Raw genomic sequence first — 20,365 nt, forward strand, 5'->3', positions numbered from 1 at the left:
ATTTCTTCCAAAATGAAGACAAATGATTGAATATTACTATAATGTAAGAGTATTAGCTTACAATTGCAGTTTTTGACCATATCTGACGAGTTAAAGTTGACCGAATGTTGAATTTATATATATATATATATATTATTTATATGCAATTATTTCGGAAATAAGAAAAGCTACAACCTTCAAATATTTTTTGTTTTATTCTACATGAACTTGCGCACATTTTCATATATAAAACTCTATGAAATGCCTAATATGAAATGGAGCAAATATTCCGAGAATGGTACGTACGCATTTCGGAGATTTGTGGCGGAGAATCCGCACGCGGAGGGAAGGAAAGATTTTTTTTTAAATTCACCATAAATCTAAATATTTTGCTAGAGACTTCGAATTTGTTTCAATATGAAGATAAATGACTGAATATTACTAGACTGTAAGAGTTTTAGCTTACAATTGCGTTTTTTGACCATTTCGGTAGAGTCAAAGTTGACCGAACGTGGTTTTTTTCTATTTATCGTGATTTATATGCAAATATTTCAAAAATGAGGAAAGCTACAACCTTCAATTATTTTTTGTTGTATTCTACATGAAATTGCGCACATTTACATATATAAAACTTTATGTAACGGCTAATTTAAAATGGTGCAAACATTACCACAATCGCACGTATGATTTTTTCGGAAGAGTTACCACGCGGACGTAAAGAAAATGTTATTTTTTTCATAAATTCACCATAAATCGAAATATTGTGCTAGAGACTTCCAATTTGTTGCAAAATTAAGGTAAATGCTTGAATATTACTAGAATATAAGCGTTTTAGCTTACAATTGCGTTTTTCGACCATTTCGGTAGTCAAAGTTGACCGAAGGTTGAAATTTTGGCAATTATCGTTATTTATATGAAAATATCTCAAAACTGATAAAAGCTACAACCATGGGTTGTTTAAAGTTGTATTGTGCATGAAATTGCACACATTTCCATATATAAAACTTTATATAACGGCTAATTTTCAAATGGTGCAAACATTACAACAATCGCATGTATGATTTTTTTCGGAAGAGTTACCGCGCGGACGTAAGGAAAAAGTTTTTTCATAAATTCACCATAAATCGGAATATTGTGCTAGAGACTTCCAATTAGTTGCAAAATTAAGGTAAATGATTGAATATTACTAAAATATAAGAGTTTTAGCTTACAATTGCGTTTTTCGACCATTTCGGTAGAGTCAAAAGTTGACCGAAGGTTGAAATTTTGGCAATTATCGTTATTTATATGAAAATATCTCAAAACTGATAAAAGCTACAATCATGAGTATTTTACTGTTGTATTTTACATAAAAATGCGCACATTTTCATATATAATACTTCATGTAACGGCTAATTTACAATGGTACAAAAATTATGTCAAAGTGACGAAATAATTTCCGAGATGTGTCACAGATACTTTTTAGTGCGATAAGAAAGAAATTCGCACTTGCGCGCCAGCGTAACGATTGTAAACAAAACAACACCTTGATCCGTGAACTCCCAGCATCCCCCAAGGCGCGTGATTCAAAAGTTTTAGGCTGGTAGGCCTATAAGTATTTTTCCGCAAATTTTTAAAAAAACTTTTGTTTGTCGACGTAAAATACGTCCAGTCGGCACCCGAGAGACAAAAAATGTCGACGTAAAATACGTCCAGTCGGCGTTTAAGGGTTAAGCAGAAGGAAGCCATCAAAGCAGCTACACCTTCCAAGGGCGTGACTATTTTGTCCAACAAGAGGAGCCATGTGCATGATGAAATGGAAAGGCTGCTTCTTCTATGGATTGAGGACAAAGAAATCGATGGCGATACGATAACCGAGACAGCAATCTGCCAGAAGGCCAGCGCTATTTTCGGCGATTTGATTGCCCAAGCCAAAGACGACGGAGGAGAGGGGACATCGACGGCAACCCCAGAGTTCAAGGCTTCTCATGGGTGGTTCGAAAAATTCCGTAAACGGACTGGCATCCATTCGTTGGTGAAGAAATTGAAACTTTGTAAAATACGTAAAGTATAAAAAAGTAAAAAAAAATGTAAAAATCAAAAAAAGAAAAAAAAAATTTAGTTTTAAGTTTTTTGTAAAGTTAAGTGTTACAGTTTTGTTAATGTGTTTTGTAAAGTTTAGTTTGTTTTTCTGACCTTTTTTTATGTGTTTCGTAAAGTCAAGTGTACGTATCTGCCGTTTGTCCTCCTCTCTCTGTCGCCACTTTCGGAGATAGCCTCACTCGAAAGGTAAGCTTCCACATTTTACTACATACGTACAGTATTTCTTGTATACCATGTACACTAATACACTTTATTTACAGGTAATTAGCAGTACATATTAAGTTAGGTATTGTATGGTCCAAATTGTTGTAGTATTTCATTGTTTATAGGTCAATTTAGCTTTATTATGAAATTTACTGGGGTGTTTTTGGAGGGCTTGGAATGTATTAGCCATTTCACATGTAGAATGCGGTTCAAGATACGAAAAACTCATGATACGAAGGGCGCCTTGGAAAGGATTAATTTCGTATCTCGAGGTACCACTGTATATATATATATATATATATATATATATATATATATATATATATATATATATATATATATATATATATATATATATTATAATATATATAATCTCATTTTACCTTAGCACAAAAGTATTTATCTGGTACGTACTTGTGAATTTTCATTAATTCTCTTGTTTCTACACAACTTGTATCAGCTGTCTGGCCTTGTAATTTTCAGTGATCTGTTCATTCTTAATATAAAATCATTTATATACAGGATATTATATATATATATAGTATATATATATATATATAATATTATATATATATTATATATATATATATATATATTGGTACCTCAGCTCACAAACAAATCAGGTTACAAACCAGATGTTAAAAAAATTTTTGATCTGGTTCATGAACTGTGCTTCAAGCCAGGAACACAAACATCCCCAGACATTGTTCACTGGAACTGCTGAACACTTTTTAAAATCTTTTTTTATTTTTACTTAGTCTTTTTAATGTTAACTATTTACTCTTTTACTGAAGAAATGGTTTGTTGAAACAGGAATATCGTATTACTTGTTGTGTAAACATACACAGCCAGAAACAGCTGATTTTCTATGAACAACCGAATCTGATAACAACAGCGGTTTGCTTGCATTTCAACCATTGTACGATAGTAAAAAATTACCGTAGTTATCCTACAAATGACGTTAAGTAGAGTAATACTGATATATTTTTACATTACTATATCCTTATTCACTATGGGGAAAAGATTGGCAAGGGAATATACTGCTAAATTTAAGCTGCAAGTTGTAGCTGAATCTGAAGAAAGAATGTCCATCTGCTAAAGATTGTTATCATGCATTGACAACATGGAAGAAACTCCTGCAAACTTTGGTATAGTAACATCAAACTCGACTGTAAACAAAATTTGAGAGAAACGTGCTCCAATCAAAACTATTTGGCATGAAAGAGCACATTTTACTGTTTCCACTCTGATAAAAGATAAATATGCAAAACTCGTAGTATTCTGATGAAATCAAGTGAAAATATCAATAGCAATCTGTTGATTTTTTTTGCCCAAACATGCCCTCAGCGCCATCTAATAACAAAAATAAAAATAACTAAATTTCGTTCACAACGATACGCATTTCTTCTGTCACAATTTATCGTAAAATAAACCATCATAACTGGGGATGTACAGAAATAGTATATATATGCATGCATATATGGTAAAAGCGCATTATATATTATATATAATATATATATAAGACAGATACTCTATAATTATATATATATATATATATATATATGCATATATATAGATATATATATATATATTTTATATAATATATAGATATCTCTATATATATATATCTATATATATTATATATTTTATATATATATATATATATATATATTATAATATTATAAATATATTATTATATCTATATAGATATATATATATAGATATATTTATATATATATATATATATATATATAATATATATAATATAATCACTATATATATATATCTACATATATCTACATATATTACATATATATATATATATATATATATATATATATATATATATATATATATATATATATATATATATTATATATATATGTAATATGTAATATATATATATATATATATATATATATATATATATATATATATATATATATATATATATATATATATATAATATGTAATATATATATATAATATATATATATATATATATATATATATATATAAAATGAAATCAGTGATTTTCGGTGCTGAAATGCACCAAATTTCGGTTTTCCATCGATATTAGTGTATTGGTGCCGATACACAGCTAATCAAGGACCCATTAATTGGTTATCTGAACCAATAAGTGCTGAAAATCTCCGATTTTTGGTTATCTGCGTTTTTCACTTATCATCAAGCCGTCAGAACAGAACCTCCACCAATAACTGAGGACTGCCTTATCTAATCACAAGACTACAACACTGAAACAGTTTCTATACTGGTCTGCTACACAGTTTATTGAAGTTATTGGGTGTGATTAACAATGCAGTCTTGTTAATTATTAAATCCAAAATGAGTGTCACCCAAAGCATAAATATATGTAAGAGCATGAAAACAGATTAATGAACCTAAGATCCATAAAAAGTTATTCATGTTGACTCAAGAGCCAAAAAGATGCAAAATCCTTTTTCAGATCCAATCAAGAAGAAATTTATTATATCATACAAAATACACTGTGACACAGAAGGAAAAATTATTCCAGAACACTAGTAGAAGCTTTAATGGACAGATAGATGGAACCTGCTGCATGGATCAAAAATAAACTAGGATGATGATGATAATGATGATGAATAACTCATCATGAGTAAAATAAGCAAATGTAAATAAAAACAAGCCTATTACTTTAACAGGAGTAATTTCCTTTGCTGACACTGCCATCCCCAAGTCATTCTGGCATTCTTTCCCTACCAGTGATAAAACAAGGGGGCTCCTATCAACACAGTACATAGCAAAGATGACTCGAGACATCTCTCACCTTCTTGTGTAACACCACGCTATTCAGGTTAGTATGGTGTAAGTAAAATATATTGCATTTAAGAAATGTCAATTGTATTTTAAAATTTGTACTCTGATATAGAATTATCCCAGCAACTGTAATTACTTTCCAACTTTCCTTCGGGTTTAATACTATACATAATAAGCTTTAACTGTACAGAAATCCAGTCCTTGAGATGTGTGATAAATATACTGCTGGTTCTTGGATGTACAAAAACTAAACATTCAAGAACTCATATATGTACAGTAAATACTACTGTGGTAAACATCAAGTCCACTAGTTACCTCATATGAACCAAACATGTGTAAGTTGGCACTACTTCCAAATAATATTAATCACTTATAATTAAAAATAAATATGCACAAAGAATTGTAAGAAACATTTGTGGCTCATGATACTTACAAGCAATATTAAACAATAATAAATGTACAAATGTTGAAAATATTGTCAGGTGGTACTACTTACCATGAATAATACACACTCACACACATGAAAAGGATAAAGAGATCACCAACTGCTATCATCCACAAAGTTACTAAAGATATTTAAATTGGCTCCTTGGTTTTCTTGTTTAGGAATTATCTGCCTAATTGGATTTTTCTGCAAAGAACCTGAAAAGGTTTTGGAACTTTTTTTGTCTTTCTTTGTATCCGCAGATCTCTCCGGGTCGATATTAAAAGAAAAAGTTTAGAACTACTTTCAGTATCAATATCAGGAATTCTGTTAAAAGGGGGCAACAATGGACTAAAGTTTCTTGTTAGTGGGGAGCCATTTAATGAGCCACTAATCTTTTCAGAACAAACCTGGGATGAAGTGACATCCTGTCTATTTTCACTCTTAGAAGCACCTCTAGACAAACTTGCAGAAGAGTCTTCATGACTAAATCTGAGATTTTGCAATCTAGAAATATTTGGAGGGTCAGGAATATCTCTGAATGATCTTGAATGAGATTCTTCAAACTGCATGTCAGAAAGGAAACCTTTCTCTTCCTGTTTTGAAGATGATCCTTCATGCACTCTTCCACACAGAATGTCCTCCAACAATGCCTTTGATGAAAATTTCCCAAATTCTCTTTTAGGTGAATCCTCAAGTACTCTCTTAGATGGGAAATCTAATTCAATTTTTGTGGAAAATTCATCACCTTCCTGAAGAGATGAGAAACCAAAATCAGTCTTTGATCTTCCACTATCCCTCTGTCTTTCAGCTGAAAAATCAAGATATACCCTTGATGGAATTCCTTTATTGACTCTTTGCGATGAAAACTTATCGCAACCAGTTTCAAAATGAGAATCTCTCAGTTGTTTTCTAAGGCCTTCAAACTCCAATCTTGGTGAAGTGTGAGTTTTTCTAAACTGTTTGTCAATGTTATCTTCTGACAGATATTTCTTAGATGTTCCCTGCGGTGGACTGTCCTCACACTCCCATTGAGATGTAAAATCTTCACACTTTTTTTGTACACAAGAATTTTTTACTTGCCTTTTGGGTAAAATGTCTTCAAGTTGTAGTTTTGGAGGAAACTCTAGCTTATACTCGGACGGAAGTTTTGAGTATGCTGCTGTTTCTTTTTTTATGTTATCACCAAGTAATGAACTTGAATTTCCCACTGATCTACTTCCTTGTGAGTCTTCTGAAAACCAGCTGTGTTGGAAAGGTGAATATGAAGACATTTCGTGTTTAGCAGACATTTCTTTACTCTGGATATGGAAAGTGTTCATAATGGAATTAGTAGGACTGTTTAAAGAAGTATTACTTTGCTTCAGAATTTGATTAAGAAGCTTTGATTTCTCAGATTGGACAGCAGCATAAACTGCTTTTAACCGTTCATGGGATCCCGAATACAATCCATTTTCCAAAAACTGACTCTGAATATAAGCAATAGTATCAGCCTCATTTTTTCCTAAACATTTTTCAGCAATCAATGAGATTTCTAAATCTGGATCTAAGGTTTTTAAAATATTACATAACCTCTCATTAGCTTCCTGAATTATTACGCGCTGAACAATAGTCATGTTCTCCTCTTCCATCAGTTTGCTCAATTTACTACTAATTAAGTGTAGCAACGTTTTGGCATCCTTATCATTCAGTAACTTTGAGGCCTCTGTGCCAACTGACTTGTAAAGTAATGCCTTGTCATAAAGTACTTTTAGCGGCATCTTTAAAACATTCAGTCGATCTCCTAGCCTTACCAATATCTCAAGAACCTCCATAATATCTTCTTGCATGCCAGTTCCAAAAGATGGAGTTGTTGATGTAACCTCATCAGCTGATTCTTCTTCATTTGCAGATGGCAACCCACTTCTACTAGAAGATGAAGCTTTTGAAGTTTCAATATCACTTTTTATGGTACGACTTCTAGCCTCAATTTTTTCTAAAACTTCTGCTAACAAACTTGACTTGCACTCTTGCAAAGGATGTACTTGTGAAATTTGGTGTTCAAGGGAGGCTGCATCAATTTTTGGTGGAAATATAAGTTCTGAGCCCTTGACACTGTTCTCCATTTTTAAAATGATCCTATCTCCTGCCATTTCATGACCACTTCCCCTTTTCATGCTCTGCGATCCTACTATGAACTCTTTATTCACAGCACTACTCAAAGAGCTTTTTCCTACAACATCAAGAGGAATCTCCTTGCTTAATTTCAATAAATTGTGGATCTGCTCATCATTTAAAATGGTTTTCAATCTGCTTAATTCATTTTCCTTTACATCTAAGTTTACCTTAACGCTATCTTGATTTCTCCCTGAATTATCCCTTAAATGTTTCTCCAAAAAACAAGATAAACCTGGCAAACTTTCTGTTTTGTCTTTTCCAAATGTAATGCTTCTATCACCTTCACATGAATGGTCATTATCACTTCTCTTGCCTGAACTGGAAGTGTCCCGTCTCTTCAGTATAATTTCCCTCTCCTTAGATGACCCAAGTTTTGATATAACCCTATTCTCTTTCACATTGAACTCCCCTTTGTCATCTGATTGTCCTTCACTTTCTTCTGAAGATGACCTTGACCTCTTCCTTTTAGACATGGTAACATAGTCTCTTTGCTTTTGTGAAAATCTTTCACTTTTTCTTGAAGATGACCTGCTTCTTGATCTCTTCTCTTCCTGCTCTGCAATGAACTCATTCCAATCTTCTGATTGTGCTTTACTTTCCACTGAAGATGACCTACTTCTTGATCTTTTCCTGTCCTGCTTCCTAATATAGTACTCTCTTTCTTTCTGTAAAAGTCTCTCCCTTTCCCTTGAAGCTGAACGTCTTTCACTTTCCCACGAGACTGATCGACTTCTAGACCTGTTCCTCCTCTGTTTTGTAATAAAACTATTTTTCTTACAGGACAAAATTTCACTTTCTGGCGAGTAAGATCGACTTGCTGACCTGTTCCTCTTTAATTTCCTACTAAAATTCTTTAATTGCCTTTCACTTTCACGGGAAGATGACCGACTTCTTGACCTATTCAGCTTTCTACTGAACTCTGTTCGCTGCTGCAACCCCAACAAAGGAGAACGGTTCCTAGATAACTTTGACTGCTTAAGCACTTTCAGGCATTTATCTCTCTTACTTATCCAACTTAATTCTAAAAGCTGTTCTAAACGATTTGGCCAGAATGCTTCCCAGTCTTTTGTTACATCATATGAATTAGGGTCACCCCCAAGACCAATAATGCATTGCATTTTCTTGTCTCTGTAAATTCTGAACTCCTTCTCATGATCAGGATGAGCCTTGGGGTTCTTCCTATAAACTTTACACTCTTTATTATGAACATCTCGTAAAGACATTAAAGCTAGAGTTTCTGGACTTTTTTGTCGTGGTGGTGACCTAGATCGTGATGCTGATGAATAAAATTTCTTACCCGGTGATGGAGACCTGGAATAGCTTCTCCTACTTGACAGTCTTGGATTTTTGCTACAACTTGTTACATTATAAACTCTTGAACGGCTTATCGCAGTTGGGAATGACACAGACCTCATGTAAGATCTCGTGTTTTGTAATGGCGATAAAGACCGTGACTTGCTCCTACCAGAAATTGAAAAAGAACGTGGAAAGTTCTTTTCATGTAAAACTGGTGAAAGCTGCCTATGTCCTTTATTAAATGGTTGAGCTTCCTTATAATCCCTAGACTTAAAATCACTTCTCTTGTGTCCACCAGCTGATTCTGAATGCTGAGTCTCTTTCCCTTGTCTGTCTCGTCCTGAATAAGATTCAAAATTCCTGCTATCACAAGATTCTAAATCACTTACGTCAGAAAAGCTGTGATCTAGCAAGTGTGAACTGTATTGACTTTCTGGGAAGGTAGTGCCTGATGACCCTTGTTCAGAATGCCTGAAAAAAAGTAATATCTATCACTCATTCATAGCCAAATCTAAACACAGGTGTGTAATCATAACAATCCTCTCCCCCATAAAGGGAAATGCAACTAATACCTAAGTAATGAACACAATAACAAGCTGTCAATCCTTTATCACTTCAAGTATGAATGCTAATAGACAGCAGAATTCTGTGTCTGAACAGTTAGTTTCAGACAACCGTGTCCTCAAAATAAAACTGATTCAACTCATTTGCAAGAAAAGAAAGCATTGCCAAAGTGTCATACAAAATCAAATGAAATACACTATATATGACAATTTGTCGAAAATTGCATTTTTCCTAACTATACAAACCTGAGGTCCTTTAACAATAGGAAGGTAACTAGCGGCAGCTGGGACGGTCGTAAGCTTCGAACAAGGGTGAAGACGGTAGTTAACTGCTTGTCCGATCGTGCGCGCGCCCGCGCGCCCGAGAGGTGAAGAATCACTTTTGCTTTAGGCCCATGCAAAAAGTTGCAGAGTGAGGGGTGGCATGAGGTGGGACTATATGTAAAGGACCTCAGGTTTGTATAGTTAGGAAAAATGCAATTTTCGACAAATTGTCATTTGTTCCGATACGTAATACAAACCCTCGGTCCTTTAACAATAGGAAGACTCACTTCTTGGTGGGAGGAATCTGAGTCTTTTTGGTGAACAGACTGGTGTTCGTCCAACCCTGGAGTGCCTCCCTGGTCGTAAGAGCAAGGGAGGGATCCAAACCTCTGTCCGATTGATCGGGGTGTGCACCGCAGGATCAATGGTCAGACCTCTGGGCCAAGTACTAAGAGAGAGGCAAGCGTATCTCTTCGTACCAGCAAGCAAGAACTTGTTCCTGTTTGCAAGAGACAATCATAAAATGATGGGTTTGTCTCAATTTGGCATCCACTTCCTCCCCGCTTGTTGGAGGAAGTGGTGGATATTTACTCCTATCCCTACTGAAAGGGATAGGATGGTGCTCTATTGAGTAGCTCACCTGCATCTCGTCCTTACCCAGCAGGGTGACGACCATGTCCCTCTACCCAAAGGTAGAGGGAAGAAAAAGATGGGAAGAGGAGCCAGTCACACTCTCATTCCTCATCCATTCTTACGGTCACACCAGGACTCGATGCTGTTCAGCCTGCGAGGGTCTGGGTTAACTACACAACGTGTTGAGCAACCACCACGGTTCCCAAGGAAAAAGAACCAAGGAACTGTGGGCAATATCCTGAAGGTAGAAGGAGGTGCATGCGGTCCGGTTGGACCAGGCACCTGCCTTCATTACCTGCGCCACGGAGAAGTTCTTGCGTTACGCGAGAGAATGATGAAGAGGCGTCCACACTCATCCTGGGTGTCGAGTTTCTTCAGACAGCTCCGTCGCACCTTCACAGGACAAAGCAGCATAGCCTTCGTATCGGAGGCGGTGAAGTCCATTAGGGAGGGTATTGTGAAGATTCGAACCAATCGTCAGTTACCGAAGGGTTCTGAGTCTTCGCTACGAAGATCGGTACGAAATCGAGCGTCACAAATCCCCATCCCTTTGTGCTTGACTTCTCAAGAGAAGTCATGCAGTTACCTAAGACGAAAAGAAGGGAATAGTCGTATGACCTATCCCTCTTCTCGACTTTGGTTATGTACAGTACTCATACTGACAAGCTATTAAGACGAAGTAATGATTGCTCTGGAACAACCGAACTAAGTCCACAGCATAGTTCGTAACTGACTCGGGCGCTCTGACAGCTGCCGACTGACTGGTTCGGAATCAGTAGAGGCAAGTTGTCCAAGCATCCGGGTAAGTCACGTGACCTTCGCCCTTTAAAGAGTTATGCTGAGAGACCAACAAATAAAATATTTGTTAGTCACCGATGCCGGACGGCGCGGCGATGATTCTCTTAATGCATAAGCTCAAAAGGCGAAAGTCAATTGCCTTCAAAAGACCGAGGTCCCTGATGGCAAGAAAATCTCATAGACGTTGAATCTCAGCTTAAGGAGAACAACACTATGTGACGTTGAAGACGAAGGTAGGCAATGAATGCAACCTACGTCTTCCAGCTGAATCGAGAGAAGGAATCTCAAGATTCTAAACCTGTGCTTACAAATGACTGAAAACGCTAACCGCCATTTCATTGCTGTCCGTTGTGCAATGAAAGCGGGGCGTTCTTCAGTAATGAAACACAGGGGAGAGCCGCTTGAAGAACTGCTTCTCATGGGCTGAACGTTTGGAAGTAGAGCTGGCAGGTGTGGGAGTAGGCGATGTCAATACATCTGCTAATCCGGGGTGAACAATGAACAATTGTACACCTCCGAATACAAGATATTTTGAGGACAAACTCAGATTCCGCAAAAATCATTCGCATTATCGGGATACGATGCAGCAAGAGACTATTACAGAATTCTGTTACCGTGCGGTAAACAGAAAGAGAGAGTCGAATAGATATCTCTGTTTAAAATTCTCGCAATACCGAAGACGATGAATACTAGCGTTTCACAGCAGTAGATGGTCATTCATGTATGCGAGAATCCCCGTTAATCAGAGACTTAAGTCAGTGATTGTTTGTTGGGCAGAGATACGGTTGTTATTCAATCAAAGCAGGTGAGAAAGACATAAACAACCGTCTATCTCAAAGCGGCAGCTGATACTGAAATGCCTCGGGCAATTCAATACGCAGTAGCTGTCGCTGACTCGTTCATCCTGAGTTGCCAAAGTAATCCTTTCCACGAAGGAATGCGTTCGGCTAGAACCACCGGAAGCATAAAAAGATATGCTCGAGCAATTATATTTAAGCGAAACGAATTTCGGTAAATATAAAAGCTTAAATGGTGTTGTTGTGACACACCATACCAATGTATATAAAATTGAAACTGGAAACTCCTGGGAGGTTGCAGGCAACCCGGGTTGCAGTTCAATTAGAATACTTTTCGTCTAAGTCGCAATCCGTAGAATAACCAGGATATGCGCCTACCCCTCGGGACCATTCAACTGCTTAGCAGAATCATGTCGCGAGGTTAATATACGTAGTATATTTGTAGGATTCTGAACAACGATCTCCATCCTAAATTCTTTCCCTCAAGAAAACAAAATAAGGATTGGAGATCGACCACCTTCGTTCTCTATTAAAGAGAGTGAAGGAGAAGTCTTCCTCGAAGGAAAGCTTCAATGGTGAACAGAATACTAAGACGATAGTTCCAGCCAAACTGGATATTCCCGTCCGTTCTTCTCTATTCCAGGTTGGTCTCCTACTGTGAGATAGTCTTCTTTCAGCAGCAGTCTTCTTCTAATGCTAGAAATTCCAGGAAATTCGAGCATAGGCGAGGTTCCCGATTATCGTGTAACATATCGGGGATTCTCGTCTCGCTCACTTTGGACCGTGGTCTCGCCTATGTGTTTGGAGATCGTAAGAAACTCTAACACTGAATGCGCTAGAAATTCCGTAGAATTCTAAGCAGCCTGCGAAACCCCCACCGAATTCGTCAAACGATATCGGCTGGTGGTCCTCTCGATTCCCGTAGAACTCGAGAATGGGGCAGGATCCCTCCTCAACGACTGGGGCTTACGTCAGGTAGGACCCGAAGGTCCCCCCTGGTAGCACAGTCCCCAACGTGGGATCCTACAGAGAAATCTCTGTAGGATCCTTCCCCTTTCCCTCGTAGCCGTAAGGAGAGAGGGAATGGGGGAGGAATTGGATACTCGCTCGCCTTCCCAGTGGAACTAGCAGTTGGAGAAGAGTAGGAGCAGCCATCGCCTTGCGGCGATGGCCTCTCGAGTCTGGGAAAACGTATCGTCAGGAGAAAACGTTTTCCTTTTCCCCGAGGAGGGTTACGAATCTCACGTAGGTAAGGGTCTGCCGCCACTGTGAACGTCGTCTGGGTGGGGCTGATCGACACCTGACAGGAGAGAACCGATACCGTCCTCCGACTCATTCCAGTCCTCGTCGAGGTCGAAACCTCTCAGGAGGACCGAAGGAGTATTTAAATACGGTGTCCGAAGACACGTAGAAACGCCGCTGTCGCAGTAGAGGAGGTGGAAGTAGCTTGATCGACCGGCCAGAACTGAGAGAGCCTTCTTGTCCGGAGACGAGAGACTCTGGTTCAAGACAGAATCGGCAAGCTCCGATCGCTGCATACCCACCGTCGGTTTGGGTTCCCTCTCGGGCCCCAAAACGACTCGAGCAGAGACATGGGCTCTGCTGGTGGGAGCGGCGATCCTTCCCCCCGGTCGTTGTGCTGACGAATCAGTGCAATAACCTGGGTAAAGTTACTCTGAATCTCGGAAGTTACAGCGTCTTGAGGAGTAGGACCGTCCAGTCCCTCCAACAAGAGCAGCTCCCAGGACCCTCCTCCTTCAGAAGAAGGACCAGCACAGATCCCTGACGGTTGCCTCCAATCACTTGCGCGTACGTCCTGGTTGGTCCTAAGACCAACCTGGCACGTGCTGCGTCGTGACGTATCGTGAGCGCGATCTCTCACGATCACTCCTATATACCTCGCTCTTCCTGGCGTATGCCGAGGAAAGTTGAAGGTATTCGGAGAGACAGAACTGACGCTACCCCCTCCCCTCCCCGCCCCCTCCCCTCCCCCTGACGGTCGCCTCCAATCACTTGCGCCTACGTCCTGGTTGGTCCTAGACCATACGTGGCACGTGCGTCGTCGTGACGGGATCGTGAGCAGCGCACCTCTCACGATCACTCCTAGCTACCTCGCTCTTCCCGGTGTAGCCCGAGGAAGTTGAAGGTAGTGGAGAGACAGACCTGACGCTCCCCCCCGCTCGCTGGCAGGACCAGCGTACGTGGGGGGCTGCAGCCGATCACCAACCCGCGGTGGGGATCGATCTGCAGGCCTGGCCGTGCCGCTCACCTGTGGCGAGCGGCTCGACTGAGCACGTCGACCCCGGTCCCGTGCGTCAGACGAGCTGCTGCTGGTCACCGTATCCGCCCGGTCCCTGTGGGAGCGGCGGTCAGGTGACCTGCAGAGCTCGCTTTCGCCGTGAGACCGGTGAGCGTCCTCGCGGCACGTTCAAACCGCTGGTACCAGCCGAGGCTGGTACAGTCGGTCGAGGGGACCTGGGGGACCTCTTCCCAGCCTCAACCCGTGGCCGGTCAGAGACCGTCACGTCCACCCGAGGTACCGGCTGGTCGCTGCGAGGCGGCCGCTGGCCTGGCGAGAGTCACCTGAGTGGCTCTCGACAGTCTTCTGCTCCGTGCCGGTCATGACGCTGAGCGAACTCAGGCGTCTTAACTTTGGCTGCACGGTCACCCGAAGGAGATCGTACACTCGGAACTTCTCGCGGACAAGAAACGAGCCGGTACCTGGCTTAGCAGCAGAGCTGCCAAGACCAGGCGAGGGTGTACCAGCGGTAAAGCCAGCACACCCTTGGTCCCCGTCTTCTTCTTCTTCTCAGAAGGGGAGACGGGCCCTGTTCCCGAAGGAACAGGCGATCCAGCAGAAGAACCCCCCCCGTCACACCGGAATGTGACGAGCCCTTCGAAGTTCCCGAAGGAGTCTTCTTAGGGGGAATAACAAAACCCGGTTACCAGCTGGTCGCTGCGAGAGCGGCCGCTGGCCTGGCGAGAGTCACCTGAGCGGTTCTCGCCAGCCTTCTGCTCCGTGCCGTGGTCTTGGCGCCGAGCGAACTCTGGCGCCGAAACTTTGGCTGCACGGTCTCCCGAGGGAGAGCGTACACTCGGGATCTCCCGCGAACGAGAGACCGAGCCGGAACCTGGCGTAGCGGCATCGCCGCTAGCACCAGGCGAGGAAGTACCAGAGCTAACCGATACTCCTCTGGTCCCCGTCTATCTCTTCCTTACGGAAGGGGAGACGGGCCCCGCTCCCGAAGGAGCAGGAGGACCAGCAGAAGGACCCCCCGTCCCACCGAGGTGGGACGGGCCCTTAGAAGTTCCCGAAGGAGACTTCTTAGGGGGGGGAGGCAGCCTTCTTCTTCTTCGGCTTATGGGCCTTAGAAGTCGAAGGGGAAGAGGCAGCAACAGACGAAGACGAAGATGACACCTTCCTCTTCTTCGTCAGCTCACACAGGACAGTCGTCAGGTCCTCCATCCAGGCCGGAGTCGGGCCTATTGCCGAAGCAACACGGCCCGACTGCACCTGTCCGGAAGGACCTGGGACTGGGGAAGACACACCATGGGCAGGACCAGCATGGACAGGCGCAGGAACCAGGAGCGACAGGAACAGCAACCAGCTCAGGAGTGGCAGGAACAGCGGCAGCGGTAAACACAGAAGGGACAGCCAAGCCAGTAGCGGGAACCACATCAGCGACAGGTACGGCAGGCCCAGCCATCGCCTCGTAGAATCATCGGCAGCCAGCGTGGTACTGGCGGCCTCGGTCCAGGGGCGAGCTGCTGGAACAGCGGAAGTCTGGGGCAGGCAACACGAAGAAAACACAGGCGGCGGCGGCATACCCCTCCTCGGTACGGCGGCGACCGGCTAGAAGCGGCAGACGGCGTCACCGACACAGCATGGGGAGTGTAGCATAATCGGCCGTGAAGGTTGTAGTGGAGACCACTCCAAGGTCACCGCCCCAGACATCGCTAGACTCTGCAGCAGATCGTGGATGCTAGGCACGCCCTGCAGCCGCAGTGGTCCATACCTGTCCAAGGTCGTCTCCCACGGCTGTAGCACCTGCGGTAGCACAGACAGATTAGTAAGAGGGGTTCCCTCACGCACGGGGGGGGAGACATGCCCCACCCCGAACGGAAGGAAGACCCCAAAACAAAATACGAGGAAGCTGAGCGGGGGGGCAGGAAAGAAGACGAAGAATCGGATACCAAGGGAGTCGCGGGAGAGCTTTCCGACGACTTCCTGGCAGACCTTCGCTTCCCTACCCCCACCGCACAGCAGTGAAAAGTAATATGAAAATGAAACAGAATACTGCACTTGCGATTCACTTCATAGAACTTAAAGAGGGAAAAATCAATTCCCGGTAAGAGCGGAAACTTGATCCATAATAATATGATGCTATCATAAATATATATGAAAATGAACAATACTGCACTTGCTATTTTCACTTTCACAGCAATAAATCGTAAGGATTAATTCCCGGGTAAGAGCGGAAATTGATCCAAAATTAAATTTGATGCAATTAATAAATGAAAATGAAAAGAAAACTGCATTGCGAATCCACTTTCATTGCATTCTATTCATACAAAATAAGAGGCTCTTGCCGAGCGCAATCAAGCTCTCGGCAACGAACGCACAGGGCAAAAATATAATGAAAAAGAGTACTTACATCTTTCAATTACACACTTTCGCCCAAAATACATGACTCGGCGCGAGTGCGCCCGCCCTCGGCACAGAGACATAATTCAAGGGTTCAATTCATGAAAAGAGCGGAAATCGCCGTCTCTACGGCGATAGCTCCATGTTGATTCATAATTAAGTAATGAAAATGAAAACAGTGTACTTACAGTTTCATTTTCAAGTCAAACCAAACCATTAGTAGAAAACACAATATAAACAAAGCATACGACGATGAAGCGGGCAGAGAGCGATGACGAACACGTCCTTCACACCCGCGGCCGAAAGCAAAAGTGATTCTTCACCTCTCGGGCGCGCGCACGATCGGACAAGCAGTTAACTACCGTTTCCCCTTCTCTTGTTCGAAGCTTACGACCGTCCCAGCTGCCGCTAGTTACCTTCCTATTGTTAAAGGACCGAGGGTTTGTATTACGTATCGGAACAAATAAACCATTATCATAAACTTTTTGGGAAGTTGGGCAAAGTTTTTGTATTTTTCCCAATATGTTATCTTGTTTTCTTTTTTAAACTTTACGGTTTTTTATATCAACAGTAAAACGCACCTAAAACATTAAAAAAATACTATTAAGAGATATCAAATACAAGAGATACAAATCCCAGCTGAAAATGACTGTTCCCAGTTAGAGAGTCCAATGACATGATTGGAAGATAACATATGGAACATTTTTAAGTGTACAGTATATCAAATTACTTTATAAGTAAGAAAAGCTAAAACTGAAAAAAATATCTTTACTTATCATTTTTAGTATTATTCACAAGTTTAATGCTTATTTGCCATCATGGACACAAAGGTTTAAGGGACTGCTATTGCCAGCATAAAGCAGAATTTCATCAAGATATCAATCAGTAATAGAAAGTCTAGAATCAGTGAGAATGACAACTGAGGCAATAACATTTATGATAAGTTCAAACATTTATGGTATGTTCACACAAAAATTCGATTTTACTTCTAATTACTACAACATTGCTAGAAATGTTAATGGCTGAGAGCAAACCCAGGTCTGTAGTGTGCCTAATTTGGCTGAAAAAGTTAAGTGCTTGATATGATTATTATAATGATAATAGACTAGAAAAAAATTTCAGATTAAGATTTTTAGCTCAAAATTCCCTCAATCTGAAAGCAACATGGAAATACTCATCTTTGAGAATGACCTAAGTTATACTATTTTCATCTACTAAAACACTAGAGCCTATTATATGAGTATCCTCCAATGCAAGGTAGATCAGTCGAATGTAAAGATAGGGGGAAAGTGAAAGAATGCTCCCTACTTACCTTGTACCACCAACCCCTTCTTTCGGCCAAAAGGGCACAGTGCAGCAAATGAGTAGCATTCAAATTATAAAAGGCATTGGTTTACATACCTATAAAAAAATACAAATTACTTTTAAAATTTGTTATTTGTTCCTATGGAAACAGAAACCATTGCCTTTTATAAGGGAGACTTACTTCTTGGGTGGGAGGTTGTCTCTGCTACTAGCTGAAGTTAAATTCCACAGAAGAATAATGCCCTCAGTTGTAAATGCAAGCATGTCCTGCAAGCTTCAACTGGTCTGGTGACATATTGAGCAGAGTATTTAGTCCTTGGGTCAGAGTACCCTGGATAACATGGTGCTCAGGGCAGGACAAAATTTTGGAGAACTGCAACATCCCTAGTAAAAGATCTTTTGCAAGAAGGAGCTTAATTCTGGCTGTCAACCAATACAGGCAGTCCCCGGGTTAGGACGGGTTCGGCTTACGACGTTCCGAGGTTAAGGCGCTTTTCAATTATATTCATCAGAAATTATTTCCAGGGTTACGACGCCTACAACACTGATCTGGCAGATGAAATATGACACCAAAAATGTAAAATAATCAATAATTGAAGGTTATTTTGATGAAAAATGCAATAATAATGCAGTTTACATAGTTTTCAATGCACCCAAAGGATTAAAAGTGAAGTTTTCTTGGGATTTTTGTCGATGTTCCGGCTTACGACGATTTTCGGGTTACAACGCGTCTCAAGAATGGAACCCCCGTCGTAACCCGGGGACTGCCTGTACTTTGTTCAGAATAAGTTCTACCATATGCACCCCTCCCTTTAAAAATGGGAGGACAGAGGGAGCCGTCTTAGCAAAAGATACGAAGAATGAATGCCCATGGTGTACTCACTTGTATCTTGTTCGACTAGTGTGTAGTTAAGGGAGAGTCCAATTATTCTAAATTTACACACCAACACTTTCACTAGGTTTCAATAATTGGATAAGATACTTTTCTATGCTACCTGAGCTCAGGTGCTTGCACAACTTGTTGAGGGACCATCACAAGTCGTAAGATGGCATCCAGAGACTTGTGAGTGGTATTTTACATAGAATGAGATAAAGGTAGTCTGCCTATGCCAAACACCTGCCCTCATCACCTGAAATAACAAAAACAGGTCTTTAAAAAGCAAGGCCCACCCTGACACTGTGTGCTCCGGCATTAAAAAAAGAGGCCTACTTCCTCCTCAGAGGAGCAGATCGATTGATTTATGGTTACTTAAACTGGTGTCAAGATCTAGGTTATTGACACAGGCCTGCTATGTAGGTCACTTCATGAAGCCTGTACTAATGAAATGTCTCATCTGGGTTGCCATTAGCCAACTCTAAGAAGGATGGGTTCCATAAACTTAAAATTCTTGTCCAGGACACAAGATTTATGAGTTTTCACCACAAACTCAAAAACAAAAGAAAATGAGAAAGAACACTCCCACTCCTCTGAGTGAGGAATAAAAACGGACAGGCCACGTAACTCTCCAACCCTTTTTGCCCAGGCCACAACAATGCAGACTCCTCCAAGTGTGTGCCTACAAGCTCATGGGAGGATGAGGAGGACAGAACCAAAGATAATGAATCACCAACCAAAGAATCTCCCACTGGATGTACTACAGCCTTTGTAGCAGAACATGAGGCTGGCACAATTACAGAGACAAAAACAGCAACACCAGACACAACATGAGAGGAAGGTTCAGAAAACTACTTCTCCTCTGACAGGCTGTCTAGAAAAAAGTTAAGTACATATATCTTAGTTTTACCATACCACTGAGCTGATTAAGAGCTCTCCTATGGCTGACCCGAAGGATTAGATATTTCTACATGGCTAGGAACTAACTGGTTACTTAGCGACAGGACCTACAGCTTATTGTGGGATACGAACCACATCAAGAAATGAATTTCTATCACCAGGAAAAAATCCCTCTGATTCCTTGCTGGTAGAGCGGGGAATCGATCCCGGCCCCTAATATCAGTAGTTGAGCACGTATCGACTCGTCCAATGAGGAACTATACAGGTTGTTTGGAAATGCCACAAAATACATACTAATTGCTTGATTGATTTATGACCACTAAAACTGGTGTCAAAAAGACAGACTACCAGGGATGTTAAGTGTAGGTCATATTTTTCACAAGTACCTGGAACTTCACAATCATATGAGTAAAAGAGCAAGGCTGCTGCTGAAGGAGCAACTCCCTCAGCAGTCAAGTTATCCTCAAAGGAGACACATAGGCAGACTTTTGATTTGAGTGCTATCCCTCCAAGATGGGGTAGCACCACTACGGAGTAGGAGAGAGATGCATGAAGGTGGAAGAAAGGAGCCAGAAGGATTCAGTGGTAACATTGGGGGTGTATTCCCACCTGAGAAGGTAAGAATGAAGGCCAACCAGCACATTC

The 20,365-nt window shown here is 41.1% G+C and overlaps 1 protein-coding gene across 1 annotated transcript in view; it reads right to left on the minus strand.

Moving 5' to 3' along the window:
- Positions 1-4,338: 4,338 nt before the first annotated feature.
- The window catches only part of LOC135201549 (uncharacterized), a 103,966-nt gene continuing 87,939 nt past the window's right edge, over positions 4,339-20,365 (minus strand). Inside the window, exon 5 of the mRNA XM_064230545.1 lies at positions 4,339-9,412. Within this exon, the coding sequence (XP_064086615.1) occupies positions 5,674-9,412 (3,739 nt within the window). The 3' untranslated portion in view covers positions 4,339-5,673. The remainder of the gene's footprint in view (positions 9,413-20,365) is intronic.

This window comes from Macrobrachium nipponense, chromosome 28, assembly GCF_015104395.2.
Source record: "Macrobrachium nipponense isolate FS-2020 chromosome 28, ASM1510439v2, whole genome shotgun sequence".
Taxonomy (NCBI): Eukaryota; Metazoa; Arthropoda; class Malacostraca; order Decapoda; family Palaemonidae; genus Macrobrachium; species Macrobrachium nipponense.